General features: G+C 37.1%; 1 protein-coding gene across 2 annotated transcripts in view; it reads left to right on the top strand.

Annotated features, from left to right (window-relative positions):
- The window catches only part of LOC139962683 (uncharacterized), a 35,895-nt gene extending 10,616 nt beyond the window's left edge, over positions 1 to 25,279 (top strand). For both annotated transcript variants that reach the window (XM_071962863.1, XM_071962861.1), the window contains exons 4-23: positions 413 to 487; positions 1,212 to 1,289; positions 1,821 to 1,895; positions 2,171 to 2,340; positions 3,239 to 3,318; positions 3,944 to 4,139; positions 6,352 to 7,669; positions 8,362 to 8,465; positions 9,110 to 9,347; positions 9,948 to 10,098; positions 11,659 to 11,808; positions 12,108 to 12,296; positions 13,087 to 13,236; positions 14,500 to 14,627; positions 15,436 to 15,710; positions 17,494 to 17,563; positions 18,915 to 19,324; positions 20,724 to 20,783; positions 21,229 to 21,393; positions 22,049 to 25,279. In XM_071962863.1, coding sequence (XP_071818964.1) covers positions 413 to 487; positions 1,212 to 1,289; positions 1,821 to 1,895; positions 2,171 to 2,340; positions 3,239 to 3,318; positions 3,944 to 4,139; positions 6,352 to 7,669; positions 8,362 to 8,465; positions 9,110 to 9,347; positions 9,948 to 10,098; positions 11,659 to 11,808; positions 12,108 to 12,296; positions 13,087 to 13,236; positions 14,500 to 14,627; positions 15,436 to 15,710; positions 17,494 to 17,563; positions 18,915 to 19,324; positions 20,724 to 20,783; positions 21,229 to 21,393; positions 22,049 to 22,050 — 4,084 coding nt within the window. In that variant the 3' untranslated portion in view covers positions 22,051 to 25,279. The remainder of the gene's footprint in view (positions 1 to 412; positions 488 to 1,211; positions 1,290 to 1,820; positions 1,896 to 2,170; positions 2,341 to 3,238; positions 3,319 to 3,943; positions 4,140 to 6,351; positions 7,670 to 8,361; positions 8,466 to 9,109; positions 9,348 to 9,947; positions 10,099 to 11,658; positions 11,809 to 12,107; positions 12,297 to 13,086; positions 13,237 to 14,499; positions 14,628 to 15,435; positions 15,711 to 17,493; positions 17,564 to 18,914; positions 19,325 to 20,723; positions 20,784 to 21,228; positions 21,394 to 22,048) is intronic.
- The last annotated feature ends 1,556 nt before the right edge of the window (positions 25,280 to 26,835 follow it).

Raw genomic sequence — 26,835 nt, 5'->3', positions numbered from 1 at the left:
CCACATGTACTTCCATTCATGCTCTTCAACATGCAAGCCACAAAAAAACTAGATTATGATTGATAACAGGTCACAAAAGATGTTCTCCTGCTGCTTTTTGGCACTTTTCCTGAAACAGGAGAACAATCGAGCGGATTGATATAGACTCTAATAGGAGTATGCCACCTTAAGATGAACAATAATAAGGAGCGCCAAGCGTACAATAATGGAACAAATAACCATTGAACGCCAATAGTACCATATCTATCGATACATAAATATAATTCATACAATCTTCATCGATAGATGACAGAAGACGGCACAACGGAAGAGGCTGGAGAAATGTATCTCCAGTTTGCACATTTTATATTAGGCAATTACTAATGTCCTATATCTCACACTCTCATGCCCTCATATATTTTTTTTCTTCCAGATCGTTAACAGTTACTAATCTAAATTCAGAGGACTTCATGCCCAATGTTTTCCGTGATATACACATCTCATCTTTGTAAGTTATATAACTAAATTCTTGGTGACTAAAACTGTTCTTGATTAACTTGCTTGTCATTAGGTGAACGTACTCGGAAGTGTGTTTCAAACTGTAACAACTAATCAACCCCCCCCCCCCCCCCCATGAACGAAAGCTAATATCCTCTCTAGACTTCTAAGTTACACGTCACCTAATTGTAAGATTTGAAATATGAAAATATTATTAAAAAATCATTTGTTTAATTGTTAATATTTGATTTGTAGCTGTTATTCTAGGCGCTGTCAATGACATACATATCGTTTTATATATATTAATTGTTTCACATGAGACTGAATGCTGACATACATAATGCATTTATACGGCAGCGCTTAATATTACAACATTTTGAGGAAAAAAGTCAATGCTACAATATGTGCTGTTACGAATATGTCGCAACTAATAAACGCTTATTCTGAACGGCAGCATATCCTATTATTTTGTTCGTTGACAACAAATCATTTCTAGTAGGATTATTTTGACAAAGAAAACTACAGCAACCATGGTTAACTGTATGTAACAACCATGGTTAACTGTTTTATATTCTAGTATGTTAGTCAATATGGCTGCATGGTTGCTTAATGAGAATGTACGTTTCTAAATGTGTATCTGCATATTACAGGCAGACTCGATATAATCATTTAACGGTATTTTTTTCATTCTTTTTCTTAGCTCTGGTAAATTGTACATTTTCCTTTTCTTCCAGAACTATAACAAACAGCATGATCTCTTTTAACCAACATTTCGCTAACGTTTTGAATGATCTGCGTAATTTAAGGACATTGTAAGTATTAACTATTCGTTTGTATACAAATAATAAATGGTTATGAGTGCAATAGTGCAAATATTTCATGAGTTGAAAGATGGAACAAATTACATCTTTCAACGAATTATCATTATTTGTTTTTATACAACACCTTCAAATTTGGATATAATTGGATGTAAAATGCACTCATGCAACAGATTGTTTTGAACAGACAGGTTTCTCTGCTCTCTTACCATTGAAAAAAGTGCTATCAAAAAAGTATAACACATGGTTCTATTTCATAGAGTGCAATAGAGCGGATTTTGCATGCAATCGACGAGCAATTGACCAATCAAATGGTCGGAATATAATTAGGTGTTGTATAATACATATCTACACGTGGATATCTATAGCACTCAGTATGAATGAAATTATGATCCGACATAAACAAAGGCCTATGTAAAATCGCCTATAAGAGTAATTTGACTGATTTTTTATCATATAAACAAAATCGAAAGGAACAGCTATGATATAAAGATTGTTTTTGATTTATTATTTTTATTTCTACAGAGATCTACAGAACAACAAAAACCTTGTCTCATTTCATAGCGCGGGCATCACCACATTCGATCGTCTTTCTAACCTGTACGTATACATAGGTCTATCTTATGCAAATTATTCTTCCCTTTCCTTTTTCATTAATGATTGTGTTAGTGATACGTTAATACTATATAATAATACTACGTACCACTATCATGTAAGCGCTATACTATCAACTTACTCTAAACTTGGATAAACTTTAATAACGTACGCCTATATATTTATAATGATCTTAAAAAAAGAAAGAACAAATGTTCTACTATAGCAGTGTCTTCCTTACTACGTATAAAAAACGGATTTCTTTTTCCTTTTCTATGCAGAACCTTTACCGCAGAGAACATTATATGTGACTGTGAATTGAGCTGGTTTCGTAATTATCTCATCAATCCCCCGGCGAAATTTGATTTCGTAACTGAGATTCAATGTAACATCGCAGGCACAGACAAAGATATCGAGGAGTCGAACTTTTGTTCTCATAGTGACATGGATCGTAAGTATGGTAACATTGGAAATTAACAGACAGGTCCGACTGAATATTATATATATTTTTCTATTCACCAATCTCCTGCAGACACTATATGGGTTTAACTTAGTTCATTAAGCTCAGGTTCGTAAATAAAAGTTCTGATGACCTGTCCCTGAATATTTTAACTGTTATTATTTACCAAGTTTATGACACTGTATAGGATTTATTTAATTCATGATAGCTTAAAGGATTGGTTCAGGTGTTTGACATGTCTATTTGTATGACAGAGCACAAAAAGACAAAAAGAACAGTGAAGAAACTACCATGAAAGCATGCTCTGTTAAGGAGATATGACATTTTGAAGATATCAAAATTTCTTTGAAAACGACTGGTGTAGAAAGACTTACTGTGAGATTGTGATGTCACATCCTCACTTCCTTAACATTTGTGAATATATTTCTTTAAAAAATATTTACATTTTTTAACACATTGGAAAATAATATAATCAAAAATTCTTCAGATGTTTAATCTCAAAAACTTCCTTTGACAAATATGAGATCTCCTGACATATCTGTTGATGGAAAGTTATGAAATCTCACAAAATATTTAGAGAAAAAAAAAACAAAGACTTTACAGGAATGTGAGGATGTGACATCATAGCTAGTCAAATTTCAGCAGTTTCTACACAATCTGATAAAACTTCACACTTGAATATCTCTTAAACCGAAAAAGATATTTGAACAGTTTTTTCATCATTGTGTTTCTTTTATTGTCCTCTTTGATATAGCATAAACATGTATGACAACTGAACCAATCCTTAACCACACATGTAAAACAATCTGCCTGTTTGTTGTTCCGTGTGATTACAGAGTGCAACCCTGTTTGTTCTCGTTATCTACTTCACTTCGTCTTTCTTTTGCAGCATTAACTTGTGTATCTTGTGATGGCAGTACCAACGAAGACTGTAATTCAATAGCCACCAATGAAACTTGTTCAACTTCCGTAAGTTGATTTCTTTCATATACTCGTATCCTTTTGATATGTATTATAAATGTGCATGTTATATATGTAATATATGGTGTGATGATATATTTTTATATTTTGTTCTGCTTTTTTGTTTCCTCTTCGTATTTGGTTTAAGTACATAGTACAGCAGATTAAACAGCAATCACAAGCTATGACTGGGATCTCAATTAATACATTCTGTCGTGGATACACATATACATACATAATATTATATACATACATGTATATATATATATATATATATATATATATATATATATATATATATATATATAAATATATATATATGTATATATATATATATATATATATATATATATATTCATTTATATAAAAGCGTTCATCGACAAACTTGTGTGGTTATATTTGCACCTCTAGCAATGAATGAGTTTCTATTATTTTCTATTATTTGTCTATTTCTATTTTCTATTCTTTTTATTTTTCTATTATTGTTTTATAATTATGGTCGAATGTTTTACGTAACCCACACAAATTATATTCCCGTTACACACTGGGGATGTTTATCTTACAGGGAATGTAAGGTCTTTATTCTCTACTTGTATATTTGATTATGGATGCATATTAATATTTTTCCACGCAGGACTCAATCTCACCATTATGCATGAATACAATCAGCAATAAAGGTGAAGTTAAGTCGATCACCAAAGGCTGCAGTACCCAAAGGGAATGCAACAACATCAATTCTAATATGGGAAGATGTTTCGGCAATAATCCTTCACAATGCATGTTCTGCTGTCGTGGAAATTTCTGCAATCATCCAGAAACTGCCATTTTGGGTAAAATATTCAGCTCTTTTGTTCGAATTAAAGAAGCAATTTTATGTTGTATCTGTTGAGGATTCTTCTGTATTTCATCGATCCCACATGGAGGATTACATATTATGGTTCGTTGGTCAGTTGCGCCTATTGTGGCCATATTGTCAGTTGCCATAGCAACGGTTGCTATGATAATTATTCGTGTTCATGAGTAGTCCCGAGGGGTGCGGTAACCGAGGCTGATCGGAATTCCATATCTGGGGAGAGTCAAATTCGGTGCGTGTGAGTTGGTGTGAGTGTGAGTGGATAGAGCTAAAAAAAAAAGTGTGTCGCAAACTCCTCCTAGACCATCAATCCTATCTAGTTCAAACTTGGTGGGTAGGTGACTGACAATTTAAACTCGTTCCTGCGTGATTGATGACGTCATATGTCAAACGTCAAGAACCTAAAATTTGTATTTTTTTAAAGCACGTTTCTGCTTGTCAACGTGTATAGGAAAATGACATTAACCACAAGATAGGTAGAGAGTGATGAGACCGATTTTAATACAGAACAGATTTAGGTGTTTAGGGTCGGGGTCAAATGTCAATTGGTGGGTAGGTGTCTGAACATGTAAACTTGTGCCAGCGTGTTTGATGACGTCATAGAGCAAATGTCAGACGTCAAAGATCAAATACCGCTAAAACTTTTTATGTAGGCATTACCTGCTTGTCATTATATATGTTGGAAAAAGTTATTAAAATACAATAAAGGTAGAGAATAAGGAGTCAAATTTTAAAATAGTTCTTATGTGGTTGTTAAGGGTTGGGAGTCAAAGGTCAATGTGGGTTAAACGTCGAATTGGCCTAAATTGTTCGAAAAAAAGTGTGTCGCAAACTTATCAAAGACCATAAATCCGATTACGTTCAAACTACTTCTAGACCGTAACTCCGATCACGTTCAACGTTAACTGGTGCCTCACATGGTGCCTGACCAGACCATGTACTTTAAACTCATGTCTGGGTAATTGGTGACGTCATAGATCAAAGTTAAAGTACCCAATAGTATATGTTTAACCATTGCGTTGGAAAAATATACTTAAACCACAATATATGTACGGAATAATTGGGGGGGAAATGAATTGATGGCCCTCAATCGAGGGTAACAGTGAATAATATATTTGCTATGAATACAATGCCAAATGCTGATGCGACTTAATATAAGCTTAAGATGTTTATAGTTACAATGATGACCGGATTCAAGTAGTAGAAATACAAATCAGTGCAGCGTCCATGAATATTGCGTGATGTTACCAAAATAAAAATGTTATGTATTCCATAAATGATTCATTAAAGTGATTTTGAGATAAGATATGCAGCTCTGTAGAGTGACCTCATGGTTATTGTATGACATTATCTAACGACAACAAGAATGTTATCTCATTAACAAGAAAATGCTCCTTAAAAATTGCGATAGAGAAAGGCAAAAAGTTCGACGTGATATTCTGACTCACAACTTCGAGATTTTAATTCAAAATCTGCGGTGATTCACTTTATCTTTCAGGTGGAAAGTTTAAATTACGGCATATGTAAAATCCAACTCAACCGCCAAATTTTTATTACAGAAAATGTTCTTTCATTTATTTTTCCGTACACTTGATTATTTGCGTCATTAAAATTAATGTTACAAGCTATTTCTACGAGATACCGTGTTTCCCGCAGTATCCCATATTTCCCCGTGGTAACCGACCTCACCCGGGCCCCCGGCTGTGTAGTGCCCGAAAATTCCTCTCTCCAAGTTAAAAAGAGAAGCGACACCTCCTTGTTATTACCGTACAGTACGGTAGATATATGCATGATATCACATGCTGTTTATCTGAGAGTTGTTCACTCTTCCCATAAAACAGACACTTCTGTGGACTTAGTATTGTAGTATTACTAACAGAGAAGTACACTATATTATTACTTACATACATATTATTTCTTACTTATTATTATTACACTATATGGTATTCAATATTATGCGTTATTAAGTTTAGAGGTGGCATGGTCTCTTGTCTCTTCACAGAAAGAATATTGAATTTTTTTTTTTTAGTATTACTGGCGACACAGTTCATGAATTAATGCATAATGCCTCCTTATAACACCAACAAGACATATACAAGCGGTGGAACAAATAGATTATCTGCAACAACGTTAAGTATATTTGATACCGTCGGCAGGTTGCACTAATTCTGACTTTTTTTTGTTCCCAGATGGTTACTATCCTCAGGGCTATCCTTTTATACCAGAACATCCAACAACTCAACCACTTACATCTACTCCGGTTATCACCACTACTAAAATGACGACACAGCTAACCACAGTTGTACCGACGACAACGGCAGCTACTACACCATTGCAAACAACGACATCGGTACCGACAACATCCGTATCTACCACAGCAACTACAACTATACAAAGCACGACACCGCCACCGACGACGACATATACTACCTACGTTACGACACCGATAATTACTCCTGAAATAACCACAGCGACTACAAAGGCGACAACGATGATGACAACCATTTTGACAACGACACCACAAACCACGACAGTAACAACCAACCCAACAACTCCTTCGAACGATTTCGAAACGTCGTTCATATCTACCACTGGAAACAAATTCACAACTACGATTCCAAGTACCACCACCATTCCACCAACGACAAGTATTACCACTTCAACGAGACCTACTACAACGACCAGTTCCACGACACAACTAATTCCCGACACCACGACAAGGCTAACTACACCAACGATAACGACTTCACCGATAACTACGAGTCAGATGACAACTACCATGACACCAGGCACGACCACATCGACACCAGGCACAACCACATCGACACCAGGCACGACCACATCGACACCAGGCACGACCACATCGACACCAGGCACGACCACATCGACACCAGGCACGACCACATCGACACCAGGCACGACCACATCGACACCAGGCACGACCACATCGACACCAGGCACGACCACATCGACACCAGGCACGACCACATCGACACCAGGCACGACCACATCGACACCAGGCACGACCACATCGACACCAGGCACGACCACATCGACACCAGGCACGACCACGTCGACACCAGGCACGACCACGTCGACGCCAGGCACGACCACGTCGACACCAGGAACGACCACATCGACACCACCCACGACTACAGTAGCTCAAACAACGACTACCATGTTTACGACCACCACTGAAATAACGTCTAAACCGACAACCACAGCTGAGCTATCGACTACGGCTATGTCGTCAACACAAACTGAAGATGACGGGGTTTCTGTGATCAAACTAACAACCACCTCTAAGAATGATCTTACGACAGAAGTAGTCACGACAACACCAATGGTACTTTATTGTGAGGAGGAGGAGGAGGAGGAGGAAGAGGAGGGGGAGGAAGATGGTAACTACGGTGAAGTCGAATGGCCACGGACGATGGTCGGACTAGAGGTGGTTGTACAGTGTCCTTTCACAAGAGATGGTCTTCCGCAAAACGCTACGAGGATGTGGTGAGTGTAATGCTATAACATGATGTACTAATTATAAGGCGCAGCCAAGATAAATATTCGGCAAATTGGGGGTAACCTACCGTCCCTTCCATATCAGAGAACACGAATGAAGTTAACTTATTGGCAAAATTGTGCTTCTCCTTGTAAGCTTTGACCGAGTGGGTGTGTTGTATAATGTAAAAATTGGATAATGTTAATATAAAGTTTTACTTTAATAATAATAATAATTTCATGTTTTTATAGAGCGTCTTTCCCAAAGGCTCGAAGCGCTTTACAATATTACCCCGGTCAACGATGACCTGTCAAACATAGAGACAATCCCTCCACATGGCAGCAGATAAACCGCGCCCAACTGACAGTTTTATCTCACAGGTCCCCATTTATACACCTGCAGGGTGAATAGAGGCAATGGAGATAGAGTGCCTTGCCCAAGGACACAACGTAATGATCTGGCCAGGACTCGAACCTGCAATCCTTAGATCACGAGTCCAATGCCTTAAACACTTGACCACAACGCTCCCACAATATTGGATTGTTTTATTTACTTTCTTACATTATCGAATCAAGAAAGGTGTGTAATGAACAGAAACACCGCAGCGGTTTTCCTTTATGTTAGTATAGCATTGCCTCCTCATCCGTTCATTTCCATATATTTACATGTATCTTTCGGATTTTGTTTTTTATCTATTTAGTACACTTAATGGACAGTCTGCAGTTTGGATGAGTCCAGATTATTCAAATTGCATCACAATCTCTCAGGGTTTGGAGATACTTGCCCAAGAAAATGTCACAACAGGTAAATAGATACGTGCCATCAGTGGCGTAGCAAGGGGCAACCTGGCCCAGGTGCAACAATATAGAACTGTGGCCCCAAAATGGTGTGGCCCTAAATGAACGAATGAACGAATGAATGGACAAACGAATGAATGAACGAATGAATGAATGAATGAACACACGAACGAAGGAACGAAGGAACAAATGAATGAATGAATGATCGAACGAACGAACGAAAGAATTGATGAAGGAACGAATGAATGAACGAACGAACGAACGAACGAATGAATGAATGAATGAAGGAACGTACGAACGTACGAACGCATGGATGAAGGAATGGAAAAACGAATATACGAATGAACGAATGAACGAACGAACGAATGGACGAGTGAACGAATGAACGAATGAACGACTGAACTTATGAACTTATGAACGAATGAACGAATGGATGAAGGAATGGAAAAACGAATGAACGAATGACGAACGGACGAATGGACAAATGAACGAATGAACGAATGAACGAATAAACGAATGAACGAATGAACGAACGGACGAATGCATGAATGAATCAATGCATTAATCAATCCATCTTTTAAACAATCAATCAACGATCCGTCGATTGAACGATATATCGATAAAACGATATTAAATTATTCCATTATATAGATAATTTCATGGACGTGTCTGAGGAACTGGTAGAGTTGACGGAAGAGTCAGAGAGGCTGGAGGAAGAGGATGTTGAAAATGCTGTGACAGTCTTCGAGGCTGTTTCCATGAATCTAAGAGGAGTCGAAAATGAAACCGAAGAGGTTTTAGATAATCTGTTTGTGACGGTGAACCAGTTATTACTTGCTGGCGAAACAGAACTCATGGAAGCACAGATGAAAGCTAAAACCTCTTCAAGGTATAAATCTTTATTTATCATATCTCCTCATTTTGTACAAATAATTATTTGTTTATTCGAACATGTATATACGTTTTATACACAGTTATATGGGTACAACCGGTATAGAATAAAATTTAATGTGTTTATCGTTTGTAAACAAGAGTGTTCAGCTTCATCAACATTGCTCGCGTGGATTCCCTTCGGCCCCCTGCAAACCAACAACGCCATTACTTATCAATGAGAAATTTGAAAAGTACTCAATAAGGGAAATCTATGTGGAACGATTAGTACAGTACCATATGAAGCTACCGTATCAGAAGATGAAGGGCGGGGGAGGTGGGTGTTTGGGACATTTTTATGTCAAAATTTATACTTTTCTAAAATTTACAAATATCACTCTTTAATTGAAATTCTGACTTTCACGTCAAAAATTAGACCTATTATTAAGGTATGACACTTTGTTTGATAACACAAGCGATTCAGCTGATTGATTTAGCATTGGCACGGAGTGTATTTCTAGATATAAGAAGTGAGCTGGGGACAGAAACATGTTCCTACATCCCACTTTGAAAAGGGTGCTTTTATATGATTATTCCTCATTTTTTTCCTTAAATTAAGAATCATCCAAGCGGTAGAGGAGACAGTGATGTCTGTACAAATTGAGGGTGAGGATTACATATCCAAGTCAGAGACATTCGATGTATCTATCATTAACGTAAACGAAGAAACGAGACAGTCAGACATCCAGTTCCCAAAAGAGGAGAGCAAGGTTAGTTGCATTTATTACAACTGGTTACTCGGAGTATAGACTTATAGTGTGTGTGCAACATATACGAGTGGAACGCAATGCCCCTATTGCTAGTACAGTATTGCTGTACTCCGAGTACAATGATCTTTATTTGGAGTATGTGTATACAATGTCTCGAGTACAAGTATGAGAACGGGTGCAATGCCCGAGTACGGATACAAAGCCCCGAGTACGAGTACGTAAACTTGCCTTAGTCCGAGTTTGAGTACATTATAAGGTTTCCTTTGACTACAGTATGAGAACAATGCTCCGAGTATGGGTACAAAGACCCGAGTAAGATTACGTAAAATCTGCTTACTCGGAGTACGAGTACATAAGGTTATTGTCTACGTGTACAATGTCCCAAGTATGGGTACAAAGCCCCGAGTACGAGTACGTAAACTTGGCTTACTCCGAGTTCGAGTACATTATAAGGTTTCATTTGACTACGTGTAACCTACAATGACGCGTGTATGGGTAAAAACTTAAAAAGATCCGAGTACGAGCCATTTAGTTTCTCCGAGTACGAGTACAATGCTCCCAGTATGGGTACATAGCCCCGAGTAAGAGCACGTGACATTTATTTACTCCGAGTAGGCCTACGAGTACGAAGTCCAAGAGATTTTCTCTGAGTATCAGTAAAACATCCTGATACGATTAAGGAAAACATATTCGAGTACGACGGATAACGAGTAGATTAATTTAACCAGCATGTTTTTATATTGTGTGCTATCACAGACCACGGACGGTGATATAACGGGTTTTGCACGTTAGTACCCGAGAAATATTAGAAAGCACTCACTCTGGTACTACAAGACAGAGACATCATTTGCCAGGCCATGTATAAGTTAACAGTTAGCTGCGTTTTCTCGGCGGTCTGCAACAAGCTTATGAAAACCCATATCGAGTACTAATACAAATATGGAAGTGATTGGTTAAAGCAAAACCACGTGCTAGCTGTTAATACTCAAAGGTCCCTTGTGTTTGGTGGGGAATTAACGATCCAGTTTGTTATGAAATGAACAATTTCAACATATATGTGGGACTTGCACCTATATACACCCTATAACATCAGCCCCCCTCCACCCCACCCCCATCCGAACAATGCAATGATGCATATAGATGTATATGCTCCATAATCACTTGCTTACATTTCATATTAGTATTTCCTCTATGCATTCTTCTTCTTGTTGTTTTTATTACTATTCTTCTTAGGGAGGGGGGGGGGGGTATGGCTAGAAATACAAATGAAAGTGTCGCTGAAAAGGTTCTCAACAGTATTTATATGGTATACACGGTTATTACTGAATACACATTTTTCAGCTTGAGCTTACACCACTAATAAGCGTCACAAAATTAGACGGAGGGGCCGGGCCATTGCAATCCCTTAAATCACCCCAGTCTCACCCAACCTCTAATATAATTCATTCAAACCAGTAAGGTTTTTTTTTGGGGGGGGGGGGGAATGGTGAATATCTATATGGAAATGCCATTTGTAAATACTTCACACATCAGAAACATTTGGTTTTGCTTCGTTCACAGAAGAATGGTAACACTGATGATTCTAATAACGATGGTGATGATGATGACGGCGCCGATGATACTATTACGAAAATCGTCATCCCGAAGGAAGCCATCAAGGACGCAACCAGAGTTCAGTTTGTGCTTTACAAAGACACGAGTTTCTTTCAGGTCAGTGTTATAGTCTATATACATGAGTATATTTTCAAGCATAAGAAAGAAGGGTGGATGGGTGGGTTGATTTGAGTTGGTCAGTGGGTGGGGTGGGATGAGGGAGTGATGAGGGAGTGTGGGACGGAGTGAAACTGGTTGGGTGCAAGGGGAGTAGAGTAATATATGAAGTGGGATGCTTAACAGATCAAAGTTTGCACCTTTCTTCCCTCATTTTCTTTCATTAATATTATTTAACTGTTGCTCCGGAACCATTAATTGATGTTTTTTATACACCCCCCCCCCCTCCTCGTTTTTAGACAATTACTAACACTGAAGAGACTACAACGGGTCCTCCGTGCTCAGAAGAAGGAGAAGAAGGATGTTTACTCAAGTCACGCGTTTTAAGCAGTTTCGTAATATCAGCAAGTGTCGGAAACCAAAAAATATCTAACTTAGAAAATAAGGTTACCAACACCTTCTACCACGTGACGGACGATAAAGACCAGGTTATTATTTCATTTTTATTTCAATATTTCTTCTTTTTCTTGTTCCTACTTAGTGACAAAGTGATGAGACATTTCACAGGTGACTTCAATCATGAAGTTATATACCCTGTAAACCAGGGGTTCCCTAACTGGGGTGCATGAACCCACAGGGGGTGCGTGAGTCCATCCCAGGGGGTTCGTGAGACGTTTCAGAAAGTCAAAACTAGAGTACTTTTTGTTGAACTAAACTCTAATATATCATATAATTTAGTAATGGACGAAAGTCGTACCTATCGACAAACTCTTTTCGCGTTCCATACGCATATGTTTCCATAGTAGTACCGTACCGTGCATGTGATAACTGAATTATGAAACAGAAACAGACACTTGATCTTTTACGAAGCACTGTTGTGCGTATTATAGTAAAATAATGACTCAGATCGCGTCTCGAAATGTTGCGGGTTCGTGGACAACTCTGACATCCACAGGGGTTCGTGGGGGGGGGGGGGGATAATGTTAGGGAAACCCTGTTGTAAACGATATCAAACGACTTGCTTGTCTTTAGCTGTTTCAATTTCTGTTTGATTGTTGTTAAAGAGATGACTTTTGCGTACGTTAAGATATGCCGACAAAATGGCACATTTTCGATTATTATAGACAAATATTACATCCCCATTTGCAATGTAATATTGTGCCACCGAATGTAGCCATAGCATTGTACATATAAAAATACCAATATTATTTATGCAAAACATTTTTGATTTTTTGATGTAGATTTTTCTTGATCAAGTCAATTTTGTCTTCTCTGCAGTTTACAAATAACAGTCAATGTGTCTTCTGGGATTTCGATGCTGTCAATGGTAGAGGGGATTGGTCTACAGATGGATGTACCGTTTCCGCGACATCTAACAGCACTACCACCTGCGAGTGTGACCACTTGACCAATTTCGCAGTCCTACTAGTAAGACCACACATGTATCATACACTTTATAGATGACTCTACCCAAGATCTTGGGCATGCGCACTAAAGTATTATTGAAACGTCGTCATATTCAGTACTCGTGCAATAAACAGACCGTTATTACAGATTTAACAGTAATTGCATATGTAAACGTTTTGAAACAAAAATAATTTGTTTTGTTAATTAATCCAAGAGACACGTCGTATAAACCAATCCTTCATCACCAGGTTGGTCTATAGATATCTATATTGTGTCACATCGTCAAAAACATAAAGAGCGCGAATTTACGAGAACTGAATATGACGACGTTTCAATAATACTTTAGTGCGCATGCGTAAAGTAGAACTATACCCCAAGTTACCATGCGTTCCTATATAATAATCGTGATTGTCCCATTTTGGCAACCAAACTTTAATGCCGTACCAGCAAACTGAATTGTCCCGATTTTCGAAAGGTCTTTATGACGTTCAAACATTTCAAAAGTTGTTAAACGATAGGCGAACTATAAAGAAGTACAAATGTGTAGTGTTGATATAATCACACAAATAGGACAGATCGATGCATATTAGCCGCAAGACGTTCGAGGGAAATTGCTATGAAACACTCTTCATAAAATGTTCTTCAAAAGAAGAAGGAGGGAGGGAAGCGATTCAGTGTCCCACTTTTCAAAGAGATATGGTAACCCTAACTATTATGGAACGTGAAAAGGGCAAACTGATTTCGTTGACTAAACTAACTTTGTTGTTGTCTAAACTATAGTTGTTGCTGCTGTTTTACCTTGCTGTTGCTCAAACTCACGTTGTTGTCTAAAATTCTGTTGACTAAACTTACGTTAAACTTAGCAACGAAATAAGGTTGCCCTTTTCGCGTTCCGTAATGAAGGAATACAGATGAAAGGAAAAGTCTATAAACTACACAGCACCGTGTTCTATAGGAATTAGCGTGCACATTAAGTCTCAAATATATAGAGGCTGGAGAAGTGCGGAGGGGGGGGGGGGGGGGCAAGCAAGGTGGTGGTATGTATAGGCGAAGAAGTTTTGCGGAGGGAAGGGGGTAGAGAACAAGCCACGAAACGCACATGTATATCGTTAAAAGATATTTTGGAGACGATGCGATGCATGATGTTATTTGCTTGGGTGGAAGTGAGGTTTTAATGAATGAAAAGGCTTGTTTCTCAAGATATTTGTGTATATATATTTTAACCTTTGACATCCTAAATCAAGAAGATTGAGTCACAGAAGAACGTGTTATTGTTCCTTACAGGATATCTACGGCAACGCCGGCGAAATACCAGAGGACCACAGGCTAATTATCACGTACATATCGATAGCAGGAGCAGGTCTCTCTTTCATTAGTCTGGTACTAGCTCTTGCCTCTTACGCATGCGCAGGGTAAGTAACATGGAACATTTACTTTCTACAAATCTTTTGTTAATAAAACAACGAGATGATATTTCTTTTAATTGTAAATAGGCGACCAATTTTCTTGGATTTTCTGTAATAACAAACGTTTCACTTGGATATACTAACAGTAAGTTCAAACAACGCTATAATTGGACACGATATTGAGATGATATATTCAACTAGAGGATAGAAATTTTTATATTGTAGAATTCTAAATACATGCTTATGTCACCGGCATATTCGTTTTCAAATTGAATTATTGTTAAGATATACACACTGCATAGTTTGTTCTTTTGAAGATATATAACTCTTTGAAATATAATTAAAATCCTACCAGAAGTTATAACAGCTAGAGATTTCAACATTTTAAATAATTTATGAATCTAACTAATACCCTCATTTCTTACTCTCAGGGGTGCAACCTTGTATACCTCTGGGTGAGGATGGAATTAAGGCCCCCTCTCTACAGGCAGAGCGAGTATTACACCCCCCCTTTCCCACCAAAAAAAAAGGAACATCAGGCTGATGTACACATCATAAATGCCCAACATGTAATGTGCAGTGCAAAATAAACAGTACAAATTTCTTCAAACCTTTTTCAAGAATGGGAAAACTATATCACAAGTTGCATATTAGCAGCCTCCATTGTACCAACTTTCCACAAAGGTGAGGGGCCACCCCTTAGACTTCTTTACTTGACGAAGTAATACATTAGCACCCCCCCCCCACCCCTCCACCCTGTTTAAGTCTTAATGGCCCCATAACACCTCAATCTGTCTGTCATTTCATTTTACAGGAGGTTAAGGAAAGACAAGCGAGTTAAAGTCCTCATTAATCTGATGACAGCCCTTCTATTTATGAATATGGCATTCCTCTTTGACGTCGTGGTCAGCGAGCTTGGAAGTTCTCATAAGTACCTCTGTTTTGGTGCGGCTGTAGCGATGCACTACACACTTCTTTGCGTTATGACATGGATGGCGGTAGAAGCTTTTACCATGTATCTGGCACTTGTACAAGTCTTCGATTCGAAGAGGCGCCGTTTCATGTTGAAGATGTGTTTCCTTGGATGGGGTGAGCCTTTAATCTCGACAAGATTATAGTATTCATTGGCCTTCATAGATGATTTTATATCATTATTTTATGGATTAATAACTTCAATCGATCAAATCAAACTAAATCGATCGAGTTTTGATCCAACCTGCTGTTTTGTTTCGTAATCGGTGTCTGTTGCTCCTGTGTAAGAGAAGGTTGACTTATGGAGAGTTTGGGGTTGGGGGTAGGGGTGTGGGGGAATTTTATCTGACAAGGAGTCTAACTGGGTGTCAGCCTTGGGGTTGGGCTTAAACGAAGGTGGGCAAAATAAGTCCCCGCGGGCATGTTTTCTACCGCCAACTGGCTGACTTTCAAAGCCCAGTTAAATGCTTATTGAAAAATGCTAAGACAAGTTTGCGGGAATGCACGTTATTAATAAAGCATTTGAACAACCAACAGACGGAGCGGTGTGTGTGTCATTAGAGACCCTATAATGCCTTTAAACACCGTGATATTGTTGGGTGCACCTAGCGGGGAGGGGGAGCGGGGGGGGGGGGCGAAATGCATCAGATTCCCTTCTGACAAAGTGAGGACTTCATGGACGTCCATGTGCTTTAGTATACATTTCATACATTATACCCTTCATCCTTGTGTGTGAAATATTAAAACAACTAGTTTTGTGAATTATCTGAAAATTGCTTTATACTATGTCATGTCTTGTTCTTAAATACCGTTACCCCCCCCCCCCCTCCTCACCTTCTCTTAATTTTATAGCTGACATGTTATTTAAACGTATAAAAATATAAAAGTCATATATAACCTTTCATGAACATACACATCAATTTGTTATAAAAGGTATCGTTAACGTATTTGCTTTAGTGGCTTACGTAACGAAACCGTTAACTCTCCGGGAACGCCTCTTACTTTCCATAGTCTCTGCCTCTCTCCCTCTCTCTTATTGTCTCTTTTGTGTAATTTGCATATACGGTTAGGGACGAAAGTTGTTCATCTCAATCAGTGAGAGGGGTATAGTAGGCGCATATTTATTACAATTACATATTTGACACAAGACAGAAAAAAATTGTAAAAAGAAGTTTTTGGGCTATATACAACTGGATTCCAACAATATAATATCTGGATAACAACTGATGAGAATTCTTCAGGCGCGTAGCCAGGAATTTGCCAAGGGAGGGGCGAAAATGTAGGAAAATTATCAGAGCCGTAGATACGGCATTACATACTATCTAAGCGTAGCGCCACCATGATTGGCGCGAAGCGTACAAGAAAATCTTGGCTGAAAATGCCTCCCAGATCGCTGGAAATGGCACTTCCCAGGCCTTGTTAGTTGCATCTTAGCATTTTCTCTTTTGAAATTACTAGCGATATCATGAAAACATTAAAAACAAAATAAAAAACTATGCTCAAGGGGGGGGGGGCGGCTGCCCCCTTCGCCCCCCCCCTTGGCTACGCGCCTGGAATCCTTCGTATAGTGGTTCTCCTCCATGATAAGAAAAGTTACACTATAAAAACTGAACTGAATCCACGGTGGTGGAAAGCTGAGAATGGAATACGGTTATGTTACGTTAGCAACGACAAGCTGTTAAATTGTTAGTGATTGGATTAATGTTACGATCTGGTTTATGTAACGAGTTATTATTCTCTCTTTGTTCTAAATATAGGTACACAGTTTTGATAGCATCGAAATTAAAGCGCTGAATCTCTTTCTTGCTTTACCTATTTGTTTTTAATCTTTCTTATATTGTGTTATATTGTGTTATATTGTGTTATATTGTGTTATCTTTTTATTTTATTTTTGATTTAGGTCTTCCTGCTGTCATCGTTGGTTGTTCTGTTTGGATTGATCGAGAAAACTATGGATACGAAAACAACCTGTAAGACATTTTTTATTTTTTTATTCGGAATACAAAATTCCAAATATCGCATGTCCCAATTTAGAACAATTATTTAAAGAAAGAATAATAGGGTTAAAAGAATTAAACATTAAATATAACATAGCGTTTGTGGATAGAATTATAAACTAGATGATACAATGTGATGCGACTTAATTTACATTGTTCAACACTTGAGGATGTGAAATAGTTTATATTTCTGCAACCATGCATGGAACAAGCTATCAAGCTGGGAGATTGACTAGTGTGTTCCATTCTACTTGCTCTGTATTGTATGTTTACAACACTGTATGGTACAGTTTAAGAAGAGGAATGTTTGAGTCCTGTATGGTAATGTTTCTTTTGGTTTTCAATATAGTCAACCTCTACAAAATATACTAAATCTTTGGCAATGTCCTTTAAAGGCATTGAAGACTCGCCCCAAACCGCGTGCGGCCATCTGAAAAAGTTAACTTTCCGTTACTTGCAAGTGACGTTTTGTTCGTGTGGCTACAAAATGCAGACAATACAGTAATGAAACGTGATACCTTGTGATTTTTAGCTAGACCTGAGATGTCCATCGCTGTATTGTTTGTACACTATGCTGTGGGTATTGACCGCAGCTGTATGTATTGACTGTACACTAGTGTCTAATTATCGACGGTAGCAAGCTGCGTGTGTATTTTCTGGGATTGATGGTGGTGTCTAACACTTCTGTTACACCTCATTCGAAACTAGGTCAGATTGCCGGCATTATACGTTTCTTTTTGCGCGAGTCTTCACACCCTTTAAGGCTACGTTGATGATGACGTCATCACCTCAGTACATGTCTAAATGTTTATGTTAAACCATTGTTTTAGAAATTCTAATAACTCGACCAAACTTCATAAATTCATATAAACAATCGAATACCTTCGGAAACCATTCAACAAACTAATTATCCTTGACAAATTTGTCATACATTTTAAACATGTCATTTTGAGGTCATAATATATAGTCTTTTTGTTTCCCTATTGAGTTTCGTGTTGCATCTCATGAACTTACTAAATGGTATGCATGTTAGACTTTATTGTCCAGTCACTGTATTTGATGTGCCTTATCTGTTTAAAGAGTCATTTCTTGATAAAAAAAAGTTAAAAGTGGTATGGAAATACAATCTTAGACTGACAGATGTGGGATTTATCGGTCTACATCAAATCAATTAATCAATTATTAGTTCTGTGCCTTTGATTCATTAGGGTTGCATGACGGCCAACATCATATTTCTTTCATTTCTTCGTGACTGATATTCCAAAATTCCGTTCCGTTCTGACTTGTTTTTCTCGTCGTTGTTTTCGTTCTTCCCTCCTGTAAGGTGTTACTTGAAAAGAATTCCCTTCTTCATCTCGTTCTTCGTTCCCGTGTGCATCGTCATGATATGGAACTCCGTCGTCTACATCCTGGTCGCCCGTCAGATGCACAGACTGAGAAAGAGGCAGACCAAATTCAATCAGACATTTTCATTGACTGATCAGCTTCGGGCATCTTTCAGTCTAACATTCTTACTCGGATTGACCTGGTTGTTCGCTTTCTTCGCATTCGGGGAGTTAAATTTGACTTTCACATATCTCTTTGCCATAACGAATACATTGCAGGGATTCGTAGTTTTCCTCCTTCACTGTGTATTTAAGAGGGAGATCAGAAGACAATGGCAAGCATTGTGTTGTCCATGTATCCCATTGTTAAAAGAAGGAGACGATGGAACATACTCCAGGTCCAAAACAGGTCAGTTAATTAAATGATGCCTTTATATATAGGCAAATATTCAGTATTGATGTGTCAAATTGAAATAAATAGTTATGAAAAACTTCAGTGGTAGTAATGTTAAAGGCATTGAAGACTCGCCCCAACCGCGTGCCGCGCTCTGAAAAAGTTAACTTTCCGTAGCTTGCAAGTGAAGTTTTCTTCTTGTCGCTACAAAATGCAGACAGTAATGAAACGTGATACCTAATTGTTATCTTTTATCTAGACCTGAGATGTCCATAGCTGCTATGTTACTGTGTTGTGGGTATTGACCGTAGCTGTATGTATTGACTGTACACTAGTGTCTAATTACCGACGGTAACAAGCTGTGTGTGTATTTTCTGGGATCGATGGTGGTGTCTAACACTTCTGTTACACCTCATTTGTAACTAGGTCAGATTACCGGCATGAGACGTTTCTTTGCGCGCGAGTCTTCACACCCTTTAATGTCAACCTTTTGCGACTGTCAGGACATTCACGTTGTTTTTAAATAATGTCTGGAATGCTACTTTAAGGCTAACGTTGATGATGACGTCGGCTCCTCAGACTAAGCCCAAAAGTTTATATTAATTGACTGTCGTTATACCTCATCCAAAGAAAAAAGTGCGTCTAACTTCATACCTAGAACAGAGCACCCATACATCACATCCACCGCCGAATCCATTGACATATTTCAAATGAGTAGAGAAAATGTTATTTAAGATCGTGAAAATGTTGTTTCTCCTGGTTGACCGTTTAGAATTGCAATAATTATAACAACATGTAAATATAATATTCAAAAACTATATGAAAAGGGTACATTATTTAATGCATATGTTGGTAAGGTAAAAAAATATTATAGTTAAATTTGATAGGCAATTGAATCTTCGGAGAGTGGCTTATTTCACCAGTGATAGACAAAAGTGTGGGGGGGGGGTAGGGACTGCAAAAATGATCGGTTAATGCGCAAAATACAATTTTTCAAATACTAAATATGAATTAATTTCCAAAGTTTGTATCTAAGCAACGACAAACGAAGTGCATAAGGACGTAGAACCGCTGTTAGCGATGGAAGTGATTAAGATTTCCAAAACCAATTATTTTCCGTTCGTTGTGTTTCGTTGGAATTTCCTTAGTGATGATTGGTCCATATTGGCATAGCTAAATGTCAATATCAGCATGCAGAATTCAAGTTGTCATCAGAACTGAATAATTCGTGGAAAATGTATCGTTTTGTGTTTAGAAATTCCACTGTTTTTCCACACAAAGTTTGACAAATAATGGCAACTTCTATTTCATCTGTTCTTTTAGAAGCCTGAAGTTACCGGTAATTATCATATCAATTCAATATATTGTTTTAGCTAAAATCATTCTATTCTTTCCTCTTTAATTCACTCTGAAGGCACAAATGGCACATCCAGCGTTCCAAATCACTCTCAGAATTTACCAATGATTGAACATCGTAAGTCATAAAACTGTGATAAATTTCTTGTATGAATATTTACTTTTTTTTGTATTAAAGTTTTACCATATATGGTTATCTTTATTAGATTTTTCAGCTTTCAGCTGTCAGTCACATAGGTTATTCTATAATTACATAAATGTATAAATATGTACTATCAAATTTTACATAATTAAATTAATTAGAATAAACTTACATTGTTAAATACGTAAAATCACACGGATACATGCATCTTGACAGTTTCGTTATAGATATGTTTCATTTAACTCAATAATACACATTAAGGTTGAAAGTATATTTCAGCACAATTAGTTAATCGTATGATCGGCCTCTATATATTGAGCAGGGATACTCTAACGCATAAATATGCTCACGTTTGACCATGAATGTCCGTTATTGATTATTTTATTTTTATTTCTATTTTGTCTCTCTTTCTATTCTACAGGAAAAAACCGATCAAAGGATACCAGATCACGCAGTTGGTTCTGGCGTCAAAGCGGCAGGAGTGCCCGAGAATCTACTGCGACCGATTTGACCCGTCTATCGGCCACTGGTTCGGAGTTTAGCCCTGCAGGAACGATTAATAGTAATACTACGTCTGTATTCGCATGTAAGTTTCACCAGTTTGCAAAAATGTTCATTATATATAATAACATTTATTGATACATTAAATATATAGACAAATATTATGATGATATAAAAGCTTTTAACTTTTTTCCAGTATATTGTCGAATTGTGGCTGGATTAGGATGCTAACTTCGTTTCTTATGCAGTGTACTTCAAATCGAGTGTTTATTTTGAATAAAGTTTTGTACAAGCAGTAATTCTGCTATGCATGAATGACTGTAAAGTGGGAAAACAAACATTTTTGGGGATAATAATTAAACTTCACCAATTCGATATCTCTTTATACCAAATTTATGCAGTTAATATGTGAAAAGAAGAAGTAGAAAATAAGTAACTATCATAAAAGTTTACTTTTCTTTGCTGCAGGTTGGTTATATGACCATATTTGCAAATTGGGTTGAATTGACATCGGTCATTGTAAAAACACATCTTTTAGTACTTAATATGCTACTTGAAAAGAGAAGAAAATCCTCCTTTAAATTACCAAACTTTGTAATCTATATTTTCTTTAACTTATATTGTTCCGTCCATTACATTGAATCTAATTGTATTCAAAAAGGGTGTCGAAAAATCTGACCGTATACTGACACCTAAAATACCAACTCAAACATCTTTTTTTTTTTTTTTTCAACCATCAGAGCTAACCATATCGGCTATGTTGTCAAAGATGATACTGGAATAACGCCGTTAATCTATCTGGAAGTTAATGCAAATTCCTGGACGATTGAACCGAATGGTCCAATCCATAGGTTCGGATGAATATCTCAGAAATTTCAAAGAAGTTTCGCCTTTTTCGAGTTTTTTTGAGTTGTTTTTGAGTTGTTTTTGAGTTGTTTTTGAGTTTTTTGAGTTGTGGATTAAATTTCTATAAACAAGATACAATTGTGAAACGATTACGTAATGAGAAAATCTATCAAGCTTAGAATTCATCGAGGTTCATTACCGGGTTACCATTACCATACCGAGGTTCATTACCACTAGGCAGCTGAGGCAAGCGGGCCTACGTTTAATGGACCCAAAATGTTAATAAACTTAAGATCATGTGTCAGTGTTATTTCTGTGTGATTATAGTTTTACAGAAATTATGACACTATTTTCAATGTTATTCTCAACGTTTCAAATCAGCCGATGCACATGGTTTAATCAGGTAAAACTGATGTGTGTTATTATTTCAATTTACGTTGCCACTGAGGACTTAAAAACGGAAAATAATCACCACACTATGCTATGCATAATGATTGACTGGACTAACCAGATTACTCTCAAGAGTTTCGCCAATTATTTCGTCCACACTTTAACAGAAAGTGGATGACACTTTACTGTAAAACGCTGAAAATCTGCAACTTGAACCATTATTGCAAGGTATACTCGCTCGTGAAACATAGAGATAGTGGATTAGACTCCTAACCAGTCATTAGTTGAAACAGCCTTTGAGAAATGAATTCGTCCACAGTAGCATCTGGTGACAGGTCTAACATTATGTTACGGTGTTACAACACAATTCAGTTTATACTGATTAACGGTTGTCTCATATTCACAGTATACAAACTGATCAAGCTATGTACATTGGGTGCACAGTAGCATCTGTTGACAGGTCTAACATGTGTTACGGTGTTATAACACACTCCAGTTTATACTGATAAACGGTTGTCTCATATTCACATTTATACAGACAGATCAAGCTATGTACATTGGGTGCCTAGATTAAATTGGAATTCAATGAGAAAGAACAATTATATTTTGATTACAAAATCATTCGAAAGAAATTCCTGTCAATTGGTAAGTTCAGCCTGGGACGGTGAACTATAGATGTGTCAGGTTATATTTGAAATATGTCACGTGAGTGACAAACAGTACTATATATTACAACGGAGCATTGGCAGCATTCTATTTAAGAATGAGTAATTATTTGTATGCATATGTATGTACAGTTTTGAGTTCTTACTGTTATAATTTTGTATACAAAGTGTATTCAAAACAGACGCTATAGTGTCTCTATAGTAGGCCTAATCCAATATTGGTTCATATTGACGGAGTGACCGAAATGTTAACTCACAGAGGGGAAACTGAATGATCACCAGATTCATGGCACCGATTGTAAAGTGTATAGAAGTAATGTAAAAATGTTTGAAGGAATGGCGTCGACGGGGAACATGTCTGGGTTCCCATTGCCCTTAATGTCATGCTACACTACTGCAAGTAACATTCTTATATATTAAAAGGGTATACCATATGATGATAGATAAGTAGATATATTTATTCAGCTAATCATATAAAAATACAACGGAAATTGGTTGATAACAAGAGCTCAAAACATTACAAATTGTAAACAACGTATAACACGTAAAATAATATACACAGATATGAAAACGTTCCTATAAAATGTACAAAAATATGAAAATGTACTCACAATATAAAGATGAAATTAAAAAAATTAAAAAATGTACCTACAAAAAAAAAATGCGTACAAAAATACATAAATGCCCTCATATCCAATATAAAGTCTACAAAGTATGTAATTGTATATACAATATTAAAATATTGATGGAAGTTAGGATTAGTATGATGGAAGTTAGGATTGGTATGAGTATGGGATAGTATGTATACGGTGATGCGCGGTGGAATATCAGTAATACCCGCTTCATAGCTATTCGCAACTTTATAAACGCAACGTTTATATCGTTACCAGTCAGAATTACGACGTCTTCAAGGTGGGGTAGCCTGGGGGTAGCTAGACTTTTTTTTTTCTTTTTTAGGGAGAACAACGCTTTCCAGGCAGAATCTAGTGTCTTAGGAGAAACATTTTCTGACCATTTTGGGGGCCAGAAAACTATGTGTGTGGGTGTGTGTGTGTGTGGGGGGGGGGGCTATAGCATCGGGCACAGGGGAGAGGTAGGGCAGTTCGAGTTGGTTCCTACGCCTGCAGTTCTGTCAGTGATATGCCAAAGATGGCATCTTACGTGTTCGGAAGATACTTCATGCATGTGTCTCTGTTAATGCATCATTATTAGGACGACAACAAACTTAACAATGAACTTCATTCTAATCAACACAATGTACATTACGGAGATTGAGCATTGTCCACTGCTGAAATCTAACAGTTGTAAATGTTAAAGTAATCAACAGTAACATTTTTTTCTCTTTGGTATTTGCAAAGAATATATACTCAGAATGATTTATGAAACTTGAATAGCACCACATCATTATATTACTGCTTGATTATTTGGTCTGGTACAATTGCAGTTCACATTTTAAGCCAGTACCTTAAGATACTGCAAAAGAGTACAATACAACATGAAATCCCATGCACGCAACACCGCGTGGAAATACAAGCCCACTTGTAAGAAACTCAATTTATTGAAATGAGATGATATTATAAAAGTTAATATTGCGACATTTACACTATACAAGACTTGGAATAGATTATTACCAAACAGTTTTCCGAAATTTAATAAATAACAACAAAAGAGTTCCATAATCGTATAATACAAGAACGGCTAGCAACGCACATTAGAACTCATAATATACACGCAGTGGTATGTTAAGCCAATGAAACCTTGCGACCCTTTCAAACATGAAACTCACTATATCAAATGCTTTCAAACTATAGAAATCAAGCTCCATATGAAGAAAATGCCTAATTAAAGGAATTATTATTGCTTTTGTCAATATTTTTTAGATGTAACTGAAATATATCAATATTACGATCATCATTTTTACTTTTTTATCTATATTCTTTTCTTGGGAGTCTTCTGTGATGTTAAGCCAGTATAGGACATTCAGAAGACTTCCCTTCACATTGTAAATATTTAGGTAAAAAAGAAAGAAAGAAATAAAAAAATAAAAAAAACTATAATATGTATACGTGATGGTAGTGTAAGCCTGGTTTTTTTTTTTTTTTTTTTGATGTTAAAAACTAACAGACATACATTTTCTAACTTTCTGTTTTGTAATAAAATGCAAATTTCTTTTACAGCCAGCACAGCGTCATGAAATAAATAGATTTTGGCTAACCCTCAAAATAAATTTTAACTTCCTCGAAATTTAACTAGACAGGTGGCTCAGAAGGTAGACCTCTTGACTGGAAGAATGGGTTCCCGGGCTCGAATCCATGTGAATATTAGGTGTTGTAAAATTACTTTTCCCCATTCGCATGACATCTCTTAAGTCTTTATATATTAATCCAAACGAATATTTTACTAGCTGACGTGATGGTTAATGCGATAGAGACTGGGTGAAAGACCCATGTCTTGTTGATTTCATGTAAGCCGTGCTATAGGGATCAAGGCACACCGGGGTCCACAGTGCTCCGGTGGTGGCATGGCACTTTCTGTGGCCTAGGATCCCTTGCTGTCGCAAAAGAACCCTGGAGCATGCGCAGATGGTCGGTCAAATCGACCAGATGCGTTTTAGGTGGCATGCGTGAATCCTTACCTATGGCCAGTGGGAGGATCGAAACACTCTTTCCGACCTGCATGTGTAACAGCCACCGTCCACTGAAAACGTGGCCTGGTAAAGCATTTTTCCCCTCATGTTGACCGTACAGATGCTGTTCAGCTTTTAAGTAGTATTTTCTATAAAACAGCGTAGAATTTTAAACTAGCGCCATCAGTCCCAAAGTAAGACGAACCCTGTGTTCAAAACGTCCTAATTCTGAAATTTGTTTGATGTACGATTTTTGTAAATGTGACAATATTTTTTAGTTCAGTCATATATATATTTGATATCTTTAAATGCGAGGAGGTTGTATAGGGACTTTCTCTGTGGAAATTTGTACTGAATCAATCAGCTATATAGTGTACAGAAATGAAGGGAACAATTTAACATTTTGCAGGAAAATGTTGAATTAACGAGATCTGATAAGTTGTCAATTAACCATTTTGCAGAAAAGGGTTCAATTGCTCAGTTGGAATGGAGAGAACAATTTTAAATTTTGCAGAAAATTATTGAATTGCCGACATTGTCAGTTAAACATTTTGCAGAAAATTGTTCAATTGCTCAAATGGAATGAAGTGAACAATTGAACATTTTGCAGAAAAATGTTGAATTGCTCACTTGGAATGAGGGGTACAATTTAATATTTTGCAGAAAAATGTTGAATTGACGACATACTGTAAGTGGTCGATCCAAAATTTTGCAGAAAATTGTTCAATTACTCAGTTGAAATGAAGTGAACAATTGAACATTTTGCAGAAAACTGTTGAATTGACGAGATCTGATGAGATCTGTTCAGTTAACTGAGCAGTTTAACATTTTTCTGATTTTTGATAAGATATTATGTTGTTATCTAAACAATTTACTGAAAAATGTTGACTTATTGTTGATGGCAATTTTAAGCTTCCGTACCCTGGGAAATGTGGGCTAAAGAATAAAGCATTACCAACATCATAATAGAAATAAAGATTTCAAAAAGGGGGCAGTGACA

Source organism: Apostichopus japonicus, chromosome 21, assembly GCF_037975245.1.
Source record: "Apostichopus japonicus isolate 1M-3 chromosome 21, ASM3797524v1, whole genome shotgun sequence".
NCBI classification, from domain to species: domain Eukaryota; kingdom Metazoa; phylum Echinodermata; class Holothuroidea; order Aspidochirotida; family Stichopodidae; genus Apostichopus; species Apostichopus japonicus.
The sequence above is the reverse complement of the archived record's forward strand: the minus strand, read 5'-3'. Positions and strand labels throughout refer to the sequence as shown.